The sequence below is a fragment of the Rhopalosiphum maidis genome, chromosome 2, assembly GCF_003676215.2.
Source record: "Rhopalosiphum maidis isolate BTI-1 chromosome 2, ASM367621v3, whole genome shotgun sequence".
NCBI lineage: Eukaryota > Metazoa > Arthropoda > Insecta > Hemiptera > Aphididae > Rhopalosiphum > Rhopalosiphum maidis.
Genome location: NC_040878.1, coordinates 27,881,192 through 27,903,087, shown reverse-complemented (window position 1 = coordinate 27,903,087; position 21,896 = coordinate 27,881,192). Strand labels below are relative to the sequence as shown.

General features: G+C 24.6%; 3 protein-coding genes across 5 annotated transcripts; 1 reads left to right on the top strand and 2 right to left on the bottom strand.

Annotated features, from left to right (window-relative positions):
* Window positions 1-3,413: 3,413 nt before the first annotated feature.
* On the bottom strand, window positions 3,414-6,465 carry LOC113552868 (probable ATP-dependent RNA helicase DDX56). The gene is made up of 9 exons (XM_026955857.1): window positions 6,306-6,465; window positions 6,041-6,202; window positions 5,804-5,941; window positions 5,005-5,192; window positions 4,667-4,927; window positions 4,396-4,572; window positions 4,186-4,327; window positions 3,879-4,121; window positions 3,414-3,799 (listed from the first exon to the last, which is right to left on the bottom strand). The coding sequence occupies exons 1-9, from the start codon at window positions 6,357-6,359 to the stop codon at window positions 3,524-3,526; spliced, it is 1,641 nt and encodes a 546-aa protein (XP_026811658.1). The 5' UTR covers window positions 6,360-6,465; the 3' UTR covers window positions 3,414-3,523.
* Window positions 6,466-6,643: 178 nt separating this feature from the next.
* LOC113553458 (cytadherence high molecular weight protein 2-like) lies at window positions 6,644-11,194 on the top strand. Of its 2 annotated transcripts, XM_026956792.1 has the most exons (13): window positions 6,644-6,713; window positions 6,881-6,938; window positions 6,993-7,175; window positions 7,235-7,390; window positions 7,942-8,070; window positions 8,144-8,254; window positions 8,509-8,554; window positions 9,545-9,614; window positions 9,674-9,775; window positions 10,137-10,251; window positions 10,415-10,530; window positions 10,616-10,768; window positions 10,832-11,194. In XM_026956792.1, the coding sequence occupies exons 2-13, from the start codon at window positions 6,936-6,938 to the stop codon at window positions 11,022-11,024; spliced, it is 1,377 nt and encodes a 458-aa protein (XP_026812593.1). In that variant the 5' UTR covers window positions 6,644-6,713; window positions 6,881-6,935; the 3' UTR covers window positions 11,025-11,194. The 2 variants fall into 2 exon arrangements, with proteins under 2 accessions (XP_026812593.1, XP_026812592.1); XM_026956791.1 differs by lacking the exon at window positions 6,644-6,713 and having other exon boundaries at window positions 6,798-6,938.
* An 86-nt stretch (window positions 11,195-11,280) lies between these two features.
* On the bottom strand, window positions 11,281-19,557 carry LOC113551984 (protein SMG8). 2 transcript variants are annotated; one of them, XM_026954613.1, is made up of 18 exons: window positions 19,174-19,557; window positions 18,441-18,600; window positions 17,648-17,770; window positions 17,432-17,583; window positions 17,200-17,340; window positions 17,025-17,129; window positions 16,817-16,947; window positions 16,680-16,748; window positions 16,491-16,597; window positions 15,031-15,261; window positions 14,753-14,964; window positions 13,058-13,276; window positions 12,887-12,996; window positions 12,607-12,795; window positions 12,225-12,539; window positions 11,975-12,146; window positions 11,725-11,901; window positions 11,281-11,554 (listed from the first exon to the last, which is right to left on the bottom strand). In XM_026954613.1, exons 1-18 carry the CDS (start codon window positions 19,218-19,220, stop codon window positions 11,425-11,427), a joined length of 2,790 nt encoding a protein of 929 aa, XP_026810414.1. In that variant the 5' UTR covers window positions 19,221-19,557; the 3' UTR covers window positions 11,281-11,424. The 2 variants fall into 2 exon arrangements, with proteins under 2 accessions (XP_026810414.1, XP_026810415.1); XM_026954614.1 differs by lacking the exons at window positions 17,432-17,583; window positions 19,174-19,557 and having other exon boundaries at window positions 11,282-11,554; window positions 18,441-18,580.
* Window positions 19,558-21,896: the final 2,339 nt, after the last annotated feature.

The following is a 21,896-nucleotide window of genomic DNA, read 5'->3' as shown; positions in this document are numbered from 1 at the left end:
CTAAAACTTGTCTACTGCACGGATTAGTGAGAAATATTTGGGCGCCGCAGATGGGGGCCCATGAACAATTTTAAAAAAAATGTAGTTACAAAACAAATCTCAATAAAATATATTGAAGTTTTTGAATTTTTGGTCATATGAGAGTAGGTACCTAATAAGTTGCCCAGTGTGATGACTGTTTTTATAGTATAATAATGTATTATATATTTATATATGTTATTGTATTATAATTTATAACGTCTTCTTAATGTATTTATTAAAGATAAATCAAATATTCTAATTCAATACAAAATAATATTCGATATGTTGAGACTTAGGATCAGAGTATCAGACTAATGAGTTACTTGAGTATTATGGCGAGTACCTAAGGTATCTATGCTTAATAAAGAACAGTTCTTTATTTTGAATTATTATACAATCATCCATATTAATAAAAAAGAACAAATTATTTAATGCTTTATACAGTTAACATCATAATTGCATTGCATATGTTTATTGCAAATTAAATATAATAAATAACAAATAACTTATAAAACTATTATTGATTTGGAAATGTATGTAGATAGGTACCGCTTTAAAAATACAATATAAAAATAAGAATAATGAATAACAAATTCGTCTAAGATTGAAAAAAATAATGCTACATTTAATACAAATATACTAACGGTACCGTTACGACTAAATAAAAAACACGATGAGCTGAATTAGCCTGAATATTATATTAACTATATATTAAAAAAAAAATAGTTTTTGGACAATTCTTTTTTTTTCATAGCCGTAACGGTCCACTTCATTATAGCTAGTATATAGAGTATTAGTAAATAGTAATAACAAATTAATATTATTTGTTGCTTGTCTCATTTAAGATTTAAACTATTCAGAAATTGTATTATTTTTTTTCGTTTTTATTTATTTATTTTAAAGCAACTTTCGTCAAAATTTGTCAAAATCATAAAATACCGAAAATTATTTTGTATTTAAAGAAAAATTGTTTTATTTAATCGAGCACAAACCAAATCGTGGAGATATCTTACAACCAATCAATTTGGACTTATGAGGTAAAAAACATGCAAATACATAGAAATCTTAGCCCTAGTTATTAGTAATTAGTTTATTATATATAATAAATAGTATTTCATAAAATAAAAACCACTCGACGTTTGTTTGTAAATAATTCGTCCAAAACTTGGTTTGCATCTACTACAGATATTAAACGATGAACAATTACATTGGCAATTCATTTAATCTTTTCTACAAATTTAAAATGTCATTATCGATCGTAATATCGTATTATCGACCGGTATGCTGGTGTGTTGTTGCGTGTTGGATGTCGAAGCTGCACATAGCATATATCCTGTACACAATCGCAATTGAGAATTTAAGACTCAAAGTCAAAACATTATGAGTTACCTATTTATGAAGTATGAGGTACACAGGTATACTATAAGTTTCAGCATGAAATAACCATTTCAACTTCAGTTGCATCAGGAATGAATCTAGTCACGAATTGAATACCTATTACAGTATTACCATTCTATAGTTAAAATCAGTGGCGTATTTACAACTTATTTTTTAGGCGGAGCCGTCGGGGGACGTAAAAAGTTTATTACATTATATATTTATATGTATAAATATAGTCAAATTATTAAATAAAATTAAGCTTTCTGTTCTTATTTGCTAAATCATCAATCCCGGAGAGCGAAACCCTCAGCACCCCCTTTCGTAAACACGCCACTGGTTGATTTGCTCCGCTAGTACGAACTTATTAGATATGACATTTGCGGTGATACGTTTATTCAGTACAGTCGGAACACTTATAAACTGCTTTTCAAACGTAAACTTTTTTACAGTAAATGCATCTTTTAAAACGAAAAACATAATGGATTGAGTGAAATTGCGGTTTGAAGTTTGAATCCATTTTTTCAGTATTTTATGAGCACAAATTATATGCCAATACAATACAATAATATGATGACAAATATTGGACAAACTTTTTATACTCTAAATATTAATATTTAGTTGAATAATACTTGAATAACACAGATTGTTAACAGTTTCATCGTTTCATGCAAATAATGTAATTATTTTTTATTTCAACAAGTTAATATTTTATGTAAAAAAATAAGTTATAGACTCAGTCATTACATTTACATTTCATTATTTTAAAGTTTTAGACAATATTTTTTTTTTATAGTAAATAGTTTAAGAATATAAAAATTTTATTTTTGTCTGGCCCACGAACTCTTTTTAATTTGTGAATGTGGCCTGAGAGTTCAAAAAGGTTGTCGACTTATTCATAGTGTAGTTGGTGTACACTATACTTTTTAATATTTATGGGATGCAGTACCTATTGAAAATGCAAGTTTAGCCGAAGAAAATCGTAGAGAAAGTAAATGAATCTTGTATCTTAGTATGGAATAAACTCAATAAAGTGAGAAAGTCTGTAATAAAATTTGACACAGAATCTGTTTCATAATATGATCGATTTTTTTTTGTTTCAATGCAATGCTGCTACACATAAGGATTTATATTAAAAATGATATATGATTGTTCTCTATTATTATTAAATATAGTCAATAAATATTGACTATGATTTTGGACTAAGTATAAATAAATAGACTTTACCTGTAATATATTTGCAACTGGTTCTATACAAACTGAGTATTTGGTTATGATATTTAAGGATATAATAAATTGTGCAGCTTATGTTATACACGTTATCAGTTTATTACTAAAGAAGAAGACAAGTATGTAAATAGCACAAATAACACGCACCTAGATGCTGTGGCTACTGACTCTTACAGCGGTTCTTAACCTTTTGTAGAACACGGACCCCCGATGAAAGAATTTTAGAAATCGCAGACCCCCTACCAATTTTTTGTCAAATACCCACCTTTTTTTTACTATACAAAACATCTGATGTTATCATAATTAAAATTATAATTATTTTGTATTAAAAATTATAGAAGTAGACATAACAAAACATAAATATTTATAATTATTTTTATTAAACTTAATTTTTCATAAAACTGTAATATAAATTATTTTATTTTTAATGTTCTTAAAGCCGCCGTGGACCCCCAACATGAGTATAGGTTAAAAACTGTTGGTCAGTGACTATTAGATAGTAAATATTAAGGGATATAAACTGATAGTCTGCAACTGGATTATGGACACGTTTTAATAGACCGATATTTATGTAATTATAAAATATATAATATAGGTAGTTTTTACATTTTTATAAATAAAATGTTTATTGGTTATTCAATTTTTACGTGTAGAAAAATCATTAGGGTGTATTGGATGGTGGTAAGTTTCAAAACGAACCCTCATAGAAATTAGTTGGTGACCCCTTGATATAATATATAATCAAAAATCATAATTAATAAGTATGTTAATATAAAAGTATAAAATATGTATTGATAGTTATTTTATTACTCATTAAATAAAAAGTAGAACAATACTTTAAAGTAAAAAGAAATATATAAGAGAAAGACAACATTAAATAAATTCTACAAATTGTTTACGTTTTCTTCAATCCAGTGTATTCCATTCCCACAAGAGGATTGGCTTTTTTCGCATGATACTTCTTATATCCAACTTGTTTTTTTTTATAATATGCTTTATCTTTCTTTTTAATCCCTTTGTCTTCTTCTTCTTGTTCTTTTATATATTCTTTTAAAGAAGTAGGAACCATGTAATCAGGGACATCTGCCATATGATCTTGTAGTTTCACTGTATGTAAAGCTTTGTCATGCCTCAAAGACAATAAATCACGAGGATTTTCTTGAAAATATCGCTGTATAAACAATGTACATTTACAAATTAGATAAACTTAATAATATTGGGGTATATTTACAAAAAAAAAAATATTGTACTTTTAACTTTTTTGAATTTAACATTTCAAATTTGATTTCTTTCAGTCGAGCTTCTCGAACAGCAATTTTAGTGACAGCTCGCCAAGCATCTTTAGCTCGATATCTAAATCCCTCAACTTCTTCTAATTTAAAATTAAATTCTTGGAATATGTCGTTTTCTTCTGAAATACCTTGTTTTATATAATCTTCCACATCTTTTAATAAATTTTGTTCTCTTATATTTAAAAAAGATATGGCTGTGCCCTAAGTAAATAATATAAGAAATTAATCATTCAGCAAATTATGTATCAAAAAAAGACTTTCTTACTTTATTTTTTCCTCTTGCTGTACGACCAACTCTGTGTATGTAAGAATAAATATCTAGAGGAAAATCAAAGTTAATAACAATTGATACAAATTGAAAATCTATTCCTCTTGCTATACTGAATTCTTTATCATGTTTACGTTTACTAAAATAAAAATAAATTTATATAGTTATTTTAAATTTAAATTTTTAAAAGCTAGATTTTGTTTTTACCTAGTCTTAGTAGAAGTAATTTCATGTTCTTCATCTAAAAATTTTTCATCTGATGCTATAATTATGTCATATATATTGTCATTAAATTGATTAATTGTATGACATCGACAACTAGCTGGAAGTTCAGAATTTAAGACACATGTATGAATACCAAATTGTTCCAAAAATAATTTTAACCTTACAAAAAAAATATATACAAAAATTATTAAAATTGAACTTCAATAGTTACTAAAGTAACTATTGTTACTAATAGTTACAAAAGTATACTAACTTGTAGCATTTATCTACAGAATTAACAAATACTATAGTTTTTCCTTTCACAAGTTTTAACTTGAAACAACAATATAAAATTACTGCTTTATCTTCTTCTTCAGCATTCAATTTGTAATGAGTTAATTGTGATAATGGAGCCAAATCAGGTTCTTGCAATTTTAATATGACAGCATTTCGTAAAAGCAACTTTTTTAGTTCCAAAACATCTTCTGATAATGTTGCACTAGCCATAACAGCTTGATAGGTTTTTGGCAAAAATCTATAGCAGACCAGAGATATATTCAATCGTATAAATTTTAAATTAGAATCAACATTTTACTTTTAGTTTTTACTCACTTTATAACTTCTTTAATTTCCTCCTCGAAGCCAAATGAAAATACCAAATCTGCTTCATCAACCACCAGTGTTTGAAGCTTTTTAAGAGTTAAGTTTTTTGCTTGTAAATGAAGCAATGCTCTGGCTGGTGTAGCCACAATAACATCAGGTGGTATATTTAATAATGGCTGTTGTTCTTTCATATCAATCTAAGTAAAGTAAGAAAGTAAGTTTATATTTTAAATTATCAATAGAAGAATAAATTTATTGGTAAACAATTTGTCTTCATTTAGAACTGTTTTTTGTATAAATAATTTATCATTGAATTAAAATTAAATACATTTATAGCGGTTACCTACTCATTGGACAGGAATATTCAACACTTACTATATACAGCAGAGCAACTTCTACAGTTAATACATTAAAGCATCGATTATTTATACTACAAAATTTGTAAGATTTATTAATTTTATGATATTTGGATTTTGGATATGTATTTTTATATTTTTTTTTATAAATATATTTCTTGTTTTTAACATAATGCATACTTTATTATATTTTACTTATATACTTATAATGTTATAAATACATTAATTTTATTTTTAATTATGCAAAACATTTAAATTTGTGGTAATTGTATATTTTTAATAGTTAATTAATTATCTGCACTTCATTCAGTCACAATTAATACAAATAATTAATGTTTTACTATATATTATTAACTTAGATCTAAAAGTTATTTTGTTATAAAAAAAATAATTGCATTATAAAATATGTAATTAGAAATTTAATTTTAATTTTCAACTGTGATACTACTAACTTGATCAGATATATCAACACATTTAACAACTCTTGAACATTTAATGGTTAACTGAAGAATATTCTTAAAAATCTGGTTACATAGTTCTTTACTTGGAGCTAATATTAATGCTTGTGTACAATAGCCATCAGGATTTATCTAAAACATTTTTTAAGTTATAGAACTATAATAATTAGTAATAAATGTATGACAATTTATAAATTATTGATAATTATTGACAATGAATCGTATTCTTACATCTTTGAATTCTAATATTTTTTGTATTACAGGTATAACAAATGCTGCTGTTTTCCCAGACCCAGTTCTAGCCCTAACCAACATATCCTTGCCTTCCAACATGAGCGGAATACCACGTTCTTGAACAAGTGTGGGTTCTGTCCATCCCTGATTCGCAATTGCCTGTTGGAAAATAAGTCATAAAACATATAATTGTTGTAAGTTTCCAATAGATTTTTAAAAGAATCTATTGATAATAGTAAACAGTGAACATAAAAAAACCCACTTTGAGTATACGATCGTCTATATTCATTTGATGAAAGTTAATATGAGATTCCATGATTGATGGAATTGTACAAAAAAAACAATACTTAAAATTAAATTAAAAAAAACAATAATTACGTCAACACAAAAAGAGCACGTGCTATTATAACAGTATAGCGGTCTGAGAGTGAGACGTAAATCATGAACTGTGATACGCGTTATCATCTAACAATTATCACAGGGTCATCAATTATTATCTATAACCAAAACGCGGGTTACCTTATATCTAGGTCCGCGACGGGACGGGCAATTCTAGCCACTGTATTAAAGCTGATGATTGGCTGGTTGGTTGGTTGGTAATTCAGTATTTTTATTGACTGAAATCACGGTTATAGGACGTGTATCTTCAACTGTGACCAAAAGTAAAAAGGTACAAAACAAGACGTGAAAATAGACAATAATGATAAACTGATCACTGTGATAATATTATAATTAAAACTATAATATAGTACCAAATAATACTTATATTAATAAATATTTTAATATTAATTAGTACTTTAATTTCTTTGTGTAAATAATTCTAATATTTTTTTTCAGACTTAGCTTATTAGTGTATTTAAATAACTGTATACAATTACATTGGAACCATATCATGGTAAGAGGTTTTTTGATTTTTCAATGACATTTATTTTAATACAATGAATTCCAGTGTGAAGATGAATGGTCAGATATTGAAAGACGATTTGAAAAAGAAGGTATTGACTATAGTCGTCTGAAGAGTGAAGAGAAATTGATTCATGTTTGGAGATGGTTAGTTGATGCTGATATCAATTTACAGAACGCAAGGAAAATGATTGAAAAACTACGTTTAAAGCAGAATGAAGAATTGGAGGTAAGTTCTATTAAATTTTTTATCGTGAATTTCAAAAACAATAACTTGATGATTACTAGGATATGGAAAATTACATGGTTCATGTACGAGTACTTGCAGATAAACGAATTGATGATATGGAAAAAACAATGTCCATTTTCGCAGAGCAAGTCGCACGGCTTGAATGTGAATTAAATAGTTTAGAATTGATAGATGGTGATAATGTTTGTGACAAGGTAATATGCAAATACTTTTTATTATATGATAAATAACTTACTATTAGAATTTTTAACTTTGAATGGCATATTTAAAAATGAAATAAGTAAAGGTTCAAAGTAAATATTATTAACACCTTTATTCCCACCATTATTTGTTTGAAATATAGTATTTTTTGTTATTTATAAAGTTTATTCTATTTCTGGTTTAGACTCATTATATTATTTTCTTCTATCTAACTTAACCCTATGAAATTAAAAGTTTAAAAGTAGTATATTAAGTTATAATCATCTAAATATTCTTAACTATTGGATATATTTCAATTAAGTTTTATATAAATAAATCACTTTTATTTCTTAGCATTTTTTTTTCCACACGTTTGATTTTCCATTTAAATGACTAGATAATAAACAAGTTTAATAAATAAGAGTTTTTAGTAGAAAAGAAAAATTTTCAAGTTTTATTGTAAACAATTTAAGCTAGAATTATCAAAATAAAAATATCACAATGTTATTTACAAGTAAGTTTTATAAAATAAAATGTTTGTTAACAATACTTATTTTGCTTTTAGGTTTCAAATTTGATTCTTGGTTATACATCTCTTGTAAATGAAGTAAATGTATTAAAAAAATTTAGAAGTTTTGATGCAAATGGAATATGTAAAGAATCTGATGATGTTTTAATAATTGAAATGATTAAAGTAAGTAGTAGACTTTATGTACCAATAATTACAACATTAAAAATAATTATATTTTTTAATAATTTATTTATAGATTTCTGCTGAAAAAGAATCTTTAAAACGACAAGTTAAAGAATTGGAAGATCGAATAAATGTCTATGAAATGGCTAAAACAGAATATAATACTCAACTGATATCTATGGAGGTATTATTTTTGTATATAAATTTTAACCTATTAATACCTAATTATATTCTTATTAAGATACAGAAGACTAAATTTTAAATAATTAACAACTTTTATTTTTTATTACTTAGAAAATAAATACAAAATTAAAAACTAAAACATTGTTTATTATATTAAATGTACAAACCAGTAAAATTATTCATCAAATGTTTTGGCTTTAAATTAAATAATGCCATTAATTAATTTTATTTAATATGCAATCTTTCTAATCTTAGCTATCAGAAAGTTCAAACAAAATTGATGGGAAAGATTCTTTATTGGGTAATTGATATTTTTTTCTAGATGTGCCTATGCAACCACTATCTTGTGATGAGTTAAATAAATATTGTTAGTTTTATATTTTTGAAGTTGCTGATTTTGAGTTTTAAATAAATTTAATATAATAATTTTTTGTTTATGTAATAGGAGATTAATTATTACTTATTAAAGTTTGGAAGTTGACAAATTTTTTTCATCATTTAATTTTGTGTACAAAAATAATAGTTTTATTAAAAATGAAGTATCTTTATATAGAATGAAAATGTAAACATTGTTGAATTGTTAGAATAATAAAAATGTTTAATTATATGTTTTAGTAAATTTTATTAAAATGAAAAAATGTGAATCAACTTCTGAACAAAAAATTTTATTTTTAATCTTAATTTGTTGTGCATGATATGTGATTAATTTTCAATATGTTTGAAATATGAGCATGAATATATTTATATAACTATTCAGTAATAAAAAATATTTTTAACAATTAATAAATAATAAAATACATGATACAAGCTTATAGGAAATAATGTCTTTCGATTTGTGCTGGGTATTTAAATTATATAACTACATATTATGTGAGTGTTTTTTCTTTAATAGTGTACAATTATCAAAATAGCAAGAGTTTCATATAAATAACTAATACTATTTTTATATTCTACAATTCTTCAATTATATGTATTATCATGTTTTGTTGAATGATATATCCAATACATGGATATCACTGAACTCTGAATAAAGCATGTAGTATTGAATAATAAGATGCATGAATTAAAAAAAAACCTAGTGTATATTACAATTACTTATGGTATAATACTTAATATTTATATTTATATTAACTTATATTTAATGAGCATGTAATTTTTAAATTTCAGCTAGTTTATAAAACTATGTTAGAATAGAATTATGTTATTTTTAATATTATCTAAATTTAACAATATTACCTTCTTATTTGATTTAATTATGTGCTACTGATATTTTTCAATTAATTTTATTTAGATAATTCAATATCTTGGAATAGAAATATAACAAATGATGATACATCAAGTATAAGCATTCAATTATTTAGGTAATTAACTAGTATATAAGTTTTGGTTTCCAGTCTAATTTATTCATTTTTATTTTTAGTGATAGAACCAAGTCAGCTAATCATTTTTGTAATGATTTTAACCAAGAAGAAAAGAGTGATAATCAAAAACAAAATATTAATGAAATAACAAGAACTTTTGGGTATATAGTTTAATTTTTAGAATAATATTAAGGTACTTATAATAAAAACCATTTTAAAATTTTACATTAATTATACCACTCTTTAGTCTAAACATCTTTACAGCTTATTGTTTTAAGTATTTCAATATATTTAATATTTTTGAATACATGTTCAAAATAAAGTTATAATTTTTAGTTATTAGCATATATAATTTAAGATAAAAATGATACAAGATAGATTGTTATATTGCCAGTAATAAAAACTAAAAAATTATCTAAAAATTTATTCGGTTTAGATTAGAAGTATCCTTAAAGTAACCTATCTTATAAATAAGGATAATGAAATTAAAATTAATTTATTAATTTTTTATGAAAATTATAGCCCAGAATCAACACCACCAAGTCTTTTATCTAGTGAATTAGCGACTCCGCGACAAAGTTCTATTTTAACAGATGGGATATTGAATAGCCAATCAGATGAACTAAAAAAAATTAAAGTATTATAAGCATTTAATATTTAATAGAATATAGCAATTAAATATTTAAAAAAAGAAATAATAAATAAATAAAAAATAAAAAATAGCTGAAATGTTTATTTTTTTAAATTATTTGGAATTGGATTATTTCTTACTATATTAATAATATGTATAACAATTTAAGGCGGAGTTAGATGTGAATAAAACTTTGGTGTCATCTCTTGGTGAAAAATATAATGCACTGGCACTTAAACATTTACAGCACAAATCAAAAAGGAAAATGCAAATTGAAGCTTTAAAGTAAATAATAAACAGTCCAGAATTATCTAATTTCCTTCATATATGTATTTATATTTTATATTTAATAATAACTTTTATTTACCAGGGGTAATTTAGAAGCTAGTCAGTGTCAAATGGAGTCACTTAAGACACAATTAAGCATACAAAAACGCAGATTAAAGACAGAAGAAGAGTTCCGCAAACAAGTAGAAACAGATTATAGATTATTACAAGAAGAAAAACGAAATATAGATTTTCGGTAATAACAAAATCCAATTTTATTTTATATTATGTCTAAAGTTAAGTATTTTGGTTTTCTCAGAATTGCAATGTCAGAAAATGAGTTACGAAATATGGCAAGACATCTTAGTGTATTACATAAAAAAGTGGCTATGTTAGAGAGTGCTAATGCTGATTTACTGTCAAAACATTTACAACTTGTTTATAAAAATTCACATATACCAAAAAGCACTACATGTGATTGCATTTTAACTGCTATGTCTGATGACAAATAAAACTAAATAAAGATAGCACTTTCATCTTAAAGTAATTCTTTAAATATTTAAATTTTTTGCAAGAAATACAAAGAAGAAAACTCTTTTTATCTATTTAAAACAATTTGCCTTTCATTATAAATTTATAACTATATTTATTCAAATTTCATTTCACTACACACTTCAAAATTATAAAACAAATATTATCATATTTAATTGAAAATTGAATTATGTTTATTTTATAAATACTATAAATAGTATCAATACATTATACACTTTAAATAATAATAATATGTTTGTTTTACTATACTTAAAATTTTAAAGCTTAAAATTGAGTGTTATTCATGTAATTAAGTCCTTCCATTAATAATTTATTGTGCCAAATAAAAAAAAATATTTTCAAAAATAAAATATTGATTTTTTAAATGTTAAGTTTGTTGTTATCTGTTGTTGCTTCTGCTACACTATAAACCCCTTTAAGCAGCTTTCCTTGATTTTGTGATGGTTCTTTTGGTGGAAGATAAGGACCTCGATCACCAGCATACACATAACTAAACGTGATCAAGTTAAGGTATTCTCTACAATATATGTATAAATATTGTGATAATTTACAAAAAAATCTAAAGAGAATAAAATAGTTTTTTTCTTACAATATCACTATGTTGTAAATGTTGTAATGTAAATAACAAATATCATAAAAATTTGTGAATGTAAAGGATACGGTAGTCGAAGTACCCAATAAGTACTCTGTGTAAGTTCAATAGGTGTATCAAATCCAGTTACAAATATAGGACCACCATTTTCATCAGGTTGCACCATGGGATTTAAAGTTACATGCACAGGTGCTTTAGGAGTTACAACATGGATTCTCATTAACTGAGCCATCAAAGGAGCTGAACTATAAAATAAATAATATTTTATTTTTAATTCAAAAATATTTAATATTGTAAAAATTGAGATTAATGTGTTACCTGCAAGGACATGGAAAGTACAATGGCATATCTGAATTAGAAACTTTATTTCCATTTTCTTTTACGATACCATTACCTGCAGTAGTTAATATCTTGTCTGGTGCAGAACACATAAACCGATGTCCTCTTGGGCATTCATATTCAACTCCAATAAAAATTTTAACAGAAAATTCTACATTAACAGTTGTATTATTTAAACTACTAGAATACAATACTAGAATGATTTAATACAATTGCTTTATAATATCACCTCGAGAACCTTTAGTCTTTCTTCCTCGTTGAATAGGAGATGAATTAATTTTGTTTTTATCAGAATTCCAGTATCGATCTCTAGGATGATGTTCTAATCGAACAGTAACATCCCAAGGTAATAAATAAGCTGTAGAATTTAAAAATCCAGGATGTTGTGTTTCTTGAAGTCCTATATTATGTGAATATAAACAAGACGAGCCTAGACATACTAAAGACCAAGATGGGAACTGAGGCAACAAACTATTAGGTGATTCGGTATGCAACATGCCTGGTAAATATTCTGTTGTGCTTGGTTGTCGAACTAACGATTTTTCTGAAAAGATAAATACATCATAAATATTAATAGTCAATATATCAAATAACAATTTATCAAATATTACCTTTTGTGTCACTATCTGTATCAGTTACCCTAATAACAATCTGATTTCCCGAGATAGTGTCTTCATTCTTTTGCATGTTTGTCAATTCAACCGAAGTAAGGCCCTGTCTGTCAGGGAGATCCCTGTTTCGAGATGCTTCGCCCAAAATTTCATTTATTGGATCTACAGAATGACAACTGGCAAAAACTCCTATTCATTAAATATCATAATATTTTATTAAAAGTAATGTAAAATTTTAGGATTTAGAAATAATTTATAAATAAAAACAACTTTTATTTACCTCCTAAACTTAATACTTGTGTGTGGCCCATTTGAGTTGGTGTGTGTAACAAACCAGCACTATTTTTTCTACCAGCAATCACAGGAGGCTTTGCAAATAATTGTGCCGCTCTACATAAAATTGTATCAATATAGATAATTTTTAATGTACAAGTTTACTCAATAATCTCACCTATAATCTTGTGTGCTAGGTTGGAACACTGGGAAATTAATTCTATCTAAACAACCACAGACACAATCATTGGCCATAATTTGATAAAAATCATAGTTCGCTGTTCTAATTGTAAATGGGTCTTCGCGAGTGCCTTGTTTGTGACCACAATTACATGCTGACAAGTACATGACACTACTTGAATGCTCCATAGTGAGTAGTTCGTCCCTATTAATATGACTGTAAAGTCAAAAAAAATTTACTTTCAACTGATGAACAACTAAAATTATTCCCAATGAAATTTATAAGCATAGAAAAATATATTTTGAAACTTATTGTTAACTTCAAATTTTTGCTATAGAATATTTAACTGTGAATTATTTAAATGTATTAATTTCATTATTATGGTTATCACATGGATACTTTATTGTGACTTTTTTCATGTTTTATTTTTAACAAACATAAATATATAATACTATTTTAGTAAAGTCTTTATATTAATACCCTGAAATATTAAATATTATTTACTAGAAGCTATTAAAAATAAATAATCATAAATATAAAAAATCATTATAATTCAATACTTAAAATTAAAAAATGTATTATTCCACACCTTGCAAAGAAATGTGCATATTTTTAATAATTAAAAAATGTTAAACATTATTAATAAAAAAAGCAAAATAAGTAAAAAATAATATTTTTAAATTACTAAAACTTTTTGGTTTATTATAACATTGAATTTAAACAGTTTTATCAAACAAACAATAAATTCAATAATACAAAAATATAATACTAAACTCAAATTATAGACTACTTTAAATAGTCATAAACTCATAATTATCATAACAAATTTGTAGTTAATGAACAATATTTTTTTTATTAACACTTATAATTGATTATAACATTATTTAAAAATAATGTTAATAATTATTTATAACCAGAAAAAAGAATACAAAGTATAATGAAATTTGGTATGGAGAAACCTGGGTTATTAACATCAGTGTATTCGTTTGTAATAATGTATCTCACAAATCAAACTTTGTATGATAGCAGCACTATATATACATTAAAAAAAAAAAGTTAGATCTATAATAAATATAATACTGGGCAATGTCCACAGCACCAAGTTTTTTCCTTAAATAAAAAAAATCTTGATACATCATAAAATTAAAGTAGAAGGTCTTTTTAAGCATTTAGTATTATTTGTGTCCAATGATATATTTGTATATTATATATGAATAACATAAAATAATATTAGAAGAGTTAATTGTGTTATGATGAATAGTTAATGAAATAACTAAATAAAATACATCCTTGCATTATTATTTGTATGGCTTAGCATTATGTGTAAGAGATAGATAAATCCATAGCAGATAAAATAAATGGAAACTGGGGATAACGAGCGATTATATTTTCATCTTAGAGAAAATATTTACAATAGTCCTGTTTTAAATAAAAATATAAATTTTGTAGTATTTTAATTACTATGTGTAAATAAATTTAAGGAGTGGAAGATGCTCTGGGTATGAAAATATTAGTAGGTATAATGGAAAAATGTTTGAATGTCAAAATATTGAGTCTTATATCTTTAAAAATAATATAATTTTGAATTTTCTAAATACTACTCATGCAAGTATAAATACTAAGTAACATTAAAGAATTGATTGTATTATAGCAAGCGTTGTTAACAATCTTGGTTTAAATAATAAAAACTACTTGTCATCTTGTTCTGGTTCCTTGATAGGTCCATCAACAGTACCTCCTTTATGTAAAGGCTGTGTACATGGATTTCCAGTCAATGATAGAGTTTCACACATTTGACGACCTGATTGCCAAAATTTATCACAATCTTGAACTAAAATTTGAATATAATCATCGAGTAAAGGTCCTCGAGCATGTTGAGCAAACACTGAAAGTGCTTGAGCTACCTATACAACACATAAAATAATACATATTTTAGTGAAACCAATTATTTGCATCTTATTATATCATACTTTAGTGTCATGATAGTTTCTGTTATAATGTGATGGCAAATTTTCCTGATAAGCTGCCATGGCAATAGGCTGAACTTTACGGCAGCGTCTTTCACTGAAATTGGTATCTATATCTAAAAATGATCTTAATGTTTCCATTGCAATTTTAGCTTCTTCGTCAAGATCATTTGCCAAGACAAATAAATTATACATTTCATTTGCTACTAGACACCAAGTACCAAAAGCTGGAGCCTAAAGCAACAAATTTTAAATACAATGATTATTAAAAATCCAAATATTAGATAATACACAACCACTAACAATAAAATAAATTAAAATAATATTAATTATTAATAGAAAAAAAAACACTAAAATAGTCATTGTGAATAAAACAATAAATAAATTGCAATATTTACAATATTACTTGTAGATTATTTTATTGATATCACAAAGTTATATAAATTTTCAAGTAACAACATACAGGTACCTTGATATTCTGGCATTGTGTCAATCTAGCACTCTTAGTAATTTGGCATATTTTTACTATGTCTTTAAGAATTCAATGTAATTTAATTTTTTAATAACAAAAGTTATAAACGTGTCAGTGATATTATTATATTAATTACATATACACGCATAATTCAATAAAAGTGTAATGAAAATTTGAATCAGTACCCAATTTTTGTATTAATATCCAGTTTTTTCAATAATCTAGCATTTTCAATAAATAGACAGTACTGTGGTCTCATATATGTTAAATTACAAGACTCTATTATACATGAATACAACTAATATGTCAATTTGATGATAGGGAGTGTAGCCTAGTTCAATAGAAAAACGTGAAGAACATAAAATAAGTCTAATGTCACATTGACTCCAATGATTCAAAGAAAAGTAGTACACTAACATAACAGATAGACGATAAATTTAGATTTAAAACAAGGAAAAAATTCTTAGCCATACACTTATTATAGAAAAAAATGTTAGAATAAATAAATCCATACACAAAGATTTTATAGACTTGGATAAAAAAGGCATATGAAAATGTGAGTTGGAAAATTTTTTTCCAAATAATAGAGAAAATGATCAAACTTTAAAGACAAAAGAATAATACATTTAAACTTGGTATTAAAAATAAGTGTTAAAAATCTCCTGGACAGATTGAAGAAGTATGTCATAATATAACAGGAAATAGTCAATACAGACAACAATCGAGGAGAAAAGAGGGAAGTAAATAGGACATATCACAAGGAATAATACATGGGTAATATTTATTATTGAAGGAAGATGACAATCAAAACAGCCATATATAAAGCAAATTATGTGAAATACAGGAAAAAAATCATAAAAAAAATTAAAAGAAGTTGCTGTGGATAGAGAATAATGGAGAAATATAACATCAGTAAACTAACTATAAAAAAGTAGTTCTGTTCTACTTCTTAATTCACTTATAGGTTGTATCAAAAAAAAAAGTATACTACCTCAAAATAGTTTGGAATTGTAATAGAATTTCTACCAATGTTATCATCAAATCCTTTTTTGAAAGCTACATCAATGTGGTCAAATAAAAATTTTTTTATATTATGATCTAAAACAAATTTTTAAAATATAAATTATATTTTATTGCTTATTATTTATTAAAAATATAGTTTTATTTTAATTTTACTAACTTTTATTTAAAAAGTCTTTCTCTATATTATCTTCATTAAGTTGGCAATCAACAAAACGATCTTTAATTTCTATGAAAAATTAATTAATTAATATTTATCTATAAATAAAATATTTAATTTGTGTTATGAATACAAACCAACAGATGAACTATTGCACAAATGTATCAGAGAGTTAGTTAAAAATTCATCCCAATCTAAAATCTGATCAGGCGAATCATCCATAAATACATATTCTTGATTTGCTGGGATAGCAAATATAGAATGAGTGCTGCATTTTTAAAAAGTAATACATATAAATAAGTACAACATGTATATTTTGTAAAATTAATTTACTATTTTAAATACCTTATATTTGAAATAATTCGTCTTTTTCTAAGTATACAATAAATTTGGTCCTCCAAAGAATGTTCAGCTTTTTTTAAACCTGGGTGACATGGACCATTTGATTGTCTGTAAATCAATTAAAAAGTATATTATTTCAATAAATTATTATAATAATTATTATAATAATTTATATTACTTTTTTTTTTTAAATTCATCTGGACATGTTTCATAATAAAATAACAATCTTGGTGAACAAAGTCTGGTATTCTCAATCCAACTTGTAGATACATTAGGTATTTTTGACAAAGTAGATTTTATTGCGTTGAGAAATTTTGATCTGGAATAAAAATAAAATATAACTAATAGAATATTTAAAATAAATATGATAAAATTAAACAAAAAAATACAATAAAAAAAAAAAAATTAACCGTGAACAATCAAGAGCTTTGAAATAACTCAAGTAGCTAGTGTCAAATACAGGAACAGGATTTGTTAGTACAAGAATGTGTGAAACATTTAACAAAAACAATAATGAACATGCATAATTGTACTTCAGTGATGACCAAACTCTCAAAAAACCCTAAAAATAGAAAATAAATTCAAATATTTGAGAAAATAAAAGTTGAATTTAAAAATACTCTTACTTTTTCTTCAATTTCTGTAGATAATTCATCAATGTTTTGTGTGATTAAATGACTATCAAAAGAACCAGTTAAGTGAAGATAAACAATTCCGCCTGGATCATCATAAAAACACTCGATTGATGACTGAAAATAAACCATATAATTATTATTATTATATATTTTTGAAATAATAAAAGTGTATGTTATAAGTGAATATTTTTTTAATAACTTAAAATATGTTATTATTTATAATACTGAATAATTATCATCATCGATTAAAAGAAGAATTTGGTATAAGATTTTCAAAATTATTGATCAAACGAACAATTGTATATCAACATAATAGAAAAAATCAAAAAGTCAAATGTGTAAAATATTTTAAAAATTGTATTACACATTAGATACCAAATAAACAAAATCAATTTTGTCAAAAACTTGTTTGGTGTATAAATTCTCTTTTTTTTCCTAAATTATTTTGAAAAATATTGGTTATTTTCAATTTTTACCTCTTAAAAGTATCAACTAGATCCAATTTTCTATCAAATACCCTTTCAAAGTTGAAAATTGTAGTATTTTTTTCTAACTATTCTGTATATCTCTGATCAAAATCTAAAATGTTATTCATTTTTATATATATCAGATAGCATAGAAAAATAACTGAAAAAAACCTATAGTAAGAGTTAAAATGGTTTAATATTATTTAACATATTATATTGAAACTTATTTAAGTTTAATATACTTGAAGATTATTAAGTACTAGTCTTGTGGCTAGTAAAGTATTTCTTACCTACATACATAAGTATTAATAAGTTACCTGAAGTTTTGAATTTGAAGTGGCTTGTACTAAAGATGAATTAAATATTGGACGATCATAGAACTCATTCACAAAGCGAGCCTTGCATGATTTTGAGGCTAATGAAGATTTTCCAAAAATAGAAACAACAATAGTTGGTTTGGTATTGTCTAAGATAGAACTGAAATAAAGATAATCTAAATTAAACAAGTTACAAAGTATTAATTAAACAAAAAATTGTAACATTATCTAAAAATGTACATAACTATTTCAGGCTAAATATTAAAATTGTATAACCATCTCTATGAAAACATTTGATTCTCAACATTTTGTTGGAATAATAACAACAATTATTAAAATTATTTAAAACTTATAGTTCAACATTCTTAAACATATACTTTAATAAAATTAATTCTTACAAAATTTGAAGTAAAACATTGTCAAATTTGTATAACAGTTTTAAACTATAATAAAGTTATATTAATTTATTACAAAGTAATTAGTATGTTAATAATATAAGAAAGTGAATATGATTCTACATGATTATTATTTATTTTATGTTTGATTTAATTAGAAATTATAATTATAAAAATGTATTCTATTATATGAATATAAATTTGGTAATAACAAAAGCAATATTGCAATCTACTAATTAATAGTTATAACTTATAAGTAATAATAAATTCAAAAGGGTTGTTAAGTTAATCTGTTGTTAATTTGTTTTAATATATTATTTACATTACACATTTTTTACCTGATAAAATTTTCATCAAAAGGCAAAGATATTTTCTTATATTTCATGTTTTATAATATTGTTTTTTAATTGTATTATTTTTCACTAAAAAAAGTACCTACAGTAGTTTAGATCTACTTAACACTAATTGATCAACTTCATACGCATATAACAAAAAAATGTATATTTTAGAAACTGTTTGTAATCAATGATTTAAGGCGGTTTCAAATTATGTATCAAAATGTAAATAGTGATAGCCGGTACGTAAAAAAGTACCTATACAACCTAAACTAAAAAGGCCAGTAAGTAGTAAATATACTGTATAGATATTGTATTATAGTCGTGTAGCCATGTAAGTGAAGTAATAATAAACAATTATCAATAAATACAATTTTGTTTACTTTTTTAATTTTTAAACTTATTAAAATAGATTATATTGTCTGTTTTGAAAACGAATAGGTATGATAAATTGATAAGAGATAAGAATATGAATAACATCACAGAATAGATAAAATTAAATTAATTCTATTCTGTTCATATACACAAAAAATAATTTATTAGTTTTTTTAATTCCTTTTTATACATTATATGTCAATGATTCTGCCATAACGATAACATGACGAGTTGTAGAGCAAGTTATAGACATATTATTTAGCCCAAGCATGATATGTTAAATTGCTAGGTAAGCCGATAGAGAAAAATACAGTAAACGTTTCGAATTTCGGTGTTATAATGAATATATCTTAAGTAAGGTTCACACAGCTTGCGGAAGGTTGAATGTCTAATGAGTTCAAATTTCAAGTCTAAAATTAACATGAATTTAAAATATTTAAATGATTTATATAATAAAACTAATGTACTGTATGTATAACGTATAACGTAGTAGAAGCATAGGCGTAACAATGGAGAGGCTTAGGTGGGCTTCAGCCCCCCCCCCAGAATTTTTGAGTAAATGTATGTGCTTATAAACATATTAGTAAGTATTAACTTTATTTTTACCTACAATATAAATAAATATAATGTTTACGAATAATCATTCAAGTCAGTTGTAAACACCATTAGAAATAATAAATAATAATCTAATTAAAAAATATTTGCTATAAAACATTTTAATCTAGCCCCCTCCCATAACTTAAAAGATGAGTTACTCCTATGAGTAGAAATATAATATAATAAAATAAATATATTATGTATATTACCTATTATATTGTTAAAAAGTAGGTACGTAATATAATTAATTTAAATATAAATAAAAATACATTTTTTTTTTTCAAAAATGCCATTGTGTATTATAATAAAACAGAATATTATACGGATTATAATTGTTTTATTTAAACCTGAAAGTTATACAAGGAAATATTATTAAAAGTATGTAATATTATAAAATATTAAGGTGAAGTAACTGAAAACAAAATAATTGATAAAATACATTTTAATATAAATCAACTGAAAAACACAAACAAAAACTTCGATGAATCATATCATTAAATTTTTTACCAATGAAAATAAATTGGTTGTTCCAACTAAATACAAGCTACATGATACTTATGAGTTATGATATAGTACTTAATATGTTACGTTATTATATAAATATATAGACATGTAGACATTTAATACTGAAAATAGTGAAAATAATCTTTAAAAAATTCTCTAAATTATAGTTATTAATAATTATATATATAAATAATGACAAAAAAAATTACTACTAGTTTATTATTTCAAAACTTTGATGTAAAACCCATAATTTTGTTATGTTTATATTATTTTAAAAAATTACACTATTTATAATTAAATTTCCCAAAAATATTCATGTTTGATATCATCCCTTCTGAAACCAAGCAATGTACATAGTACCCATCTGCATTTAATTAAATGTATTTATTATGGTGAATATATTAATCTGCCTTAACACAAAATAAGTAAAACAATAATAAACACCATAATCTATTACCCATAATAACTACGTAACTGACGGTGTCTAGGTGTCGGTAAAATACAGAACATTTGGATTGGGGAATGGATATCCATACGATTATTATTATAGGTCGTTGATCGGCAGGTAACTTATTAAAAAATAAAATAAAATAAATATAACAATTACATAATTTCATTTGCATCACTTACATTGTATGCATAGCTATAACTATAAGTACATTTATTAATTTGACCGAAAATCTGTATGCATGTATGTGTGTGTGAATGGTATGACAGCACTGCAGCATTAAAATTAAATATATTATTTACAATGTAATTACAGTGAGTATGGTCAGCCCTGAACTCAACCATCAGTAGTATTGGAATTAATTTGATCAATAATAAAGCGTTATGCGAATAAACTGTGTGCTTGTCTATAAATATATACAATATACATAAATTAATAATTATATTATATAAATATAGAACGTAGCCTCATAATGTGATGTTTTAAAAAATATGAATTTTTTGCGATGCTGCCGTACAACATTATGTTAATGGAATTTTATAGATTTCTTAGGGAATGAAAAAAAATAATTATAATTTATAGTCAATTATTATTATAGATTATCGTTTTCCTGGCAGTAGTGGAACTAATAGTAGTCTTGAGCAGATTATAAATAAATCTTCAAATTTTGAAAAAATCCATACAATTTCAAACAGCAATAAGATACAGAAGTCACTGTCAAGTCAAAAGGTGACGGTAATTGGAACCTAACGTGGAATTTAAAGAAATTCAAACATCAATAAAGTATAATAGTATCCATACA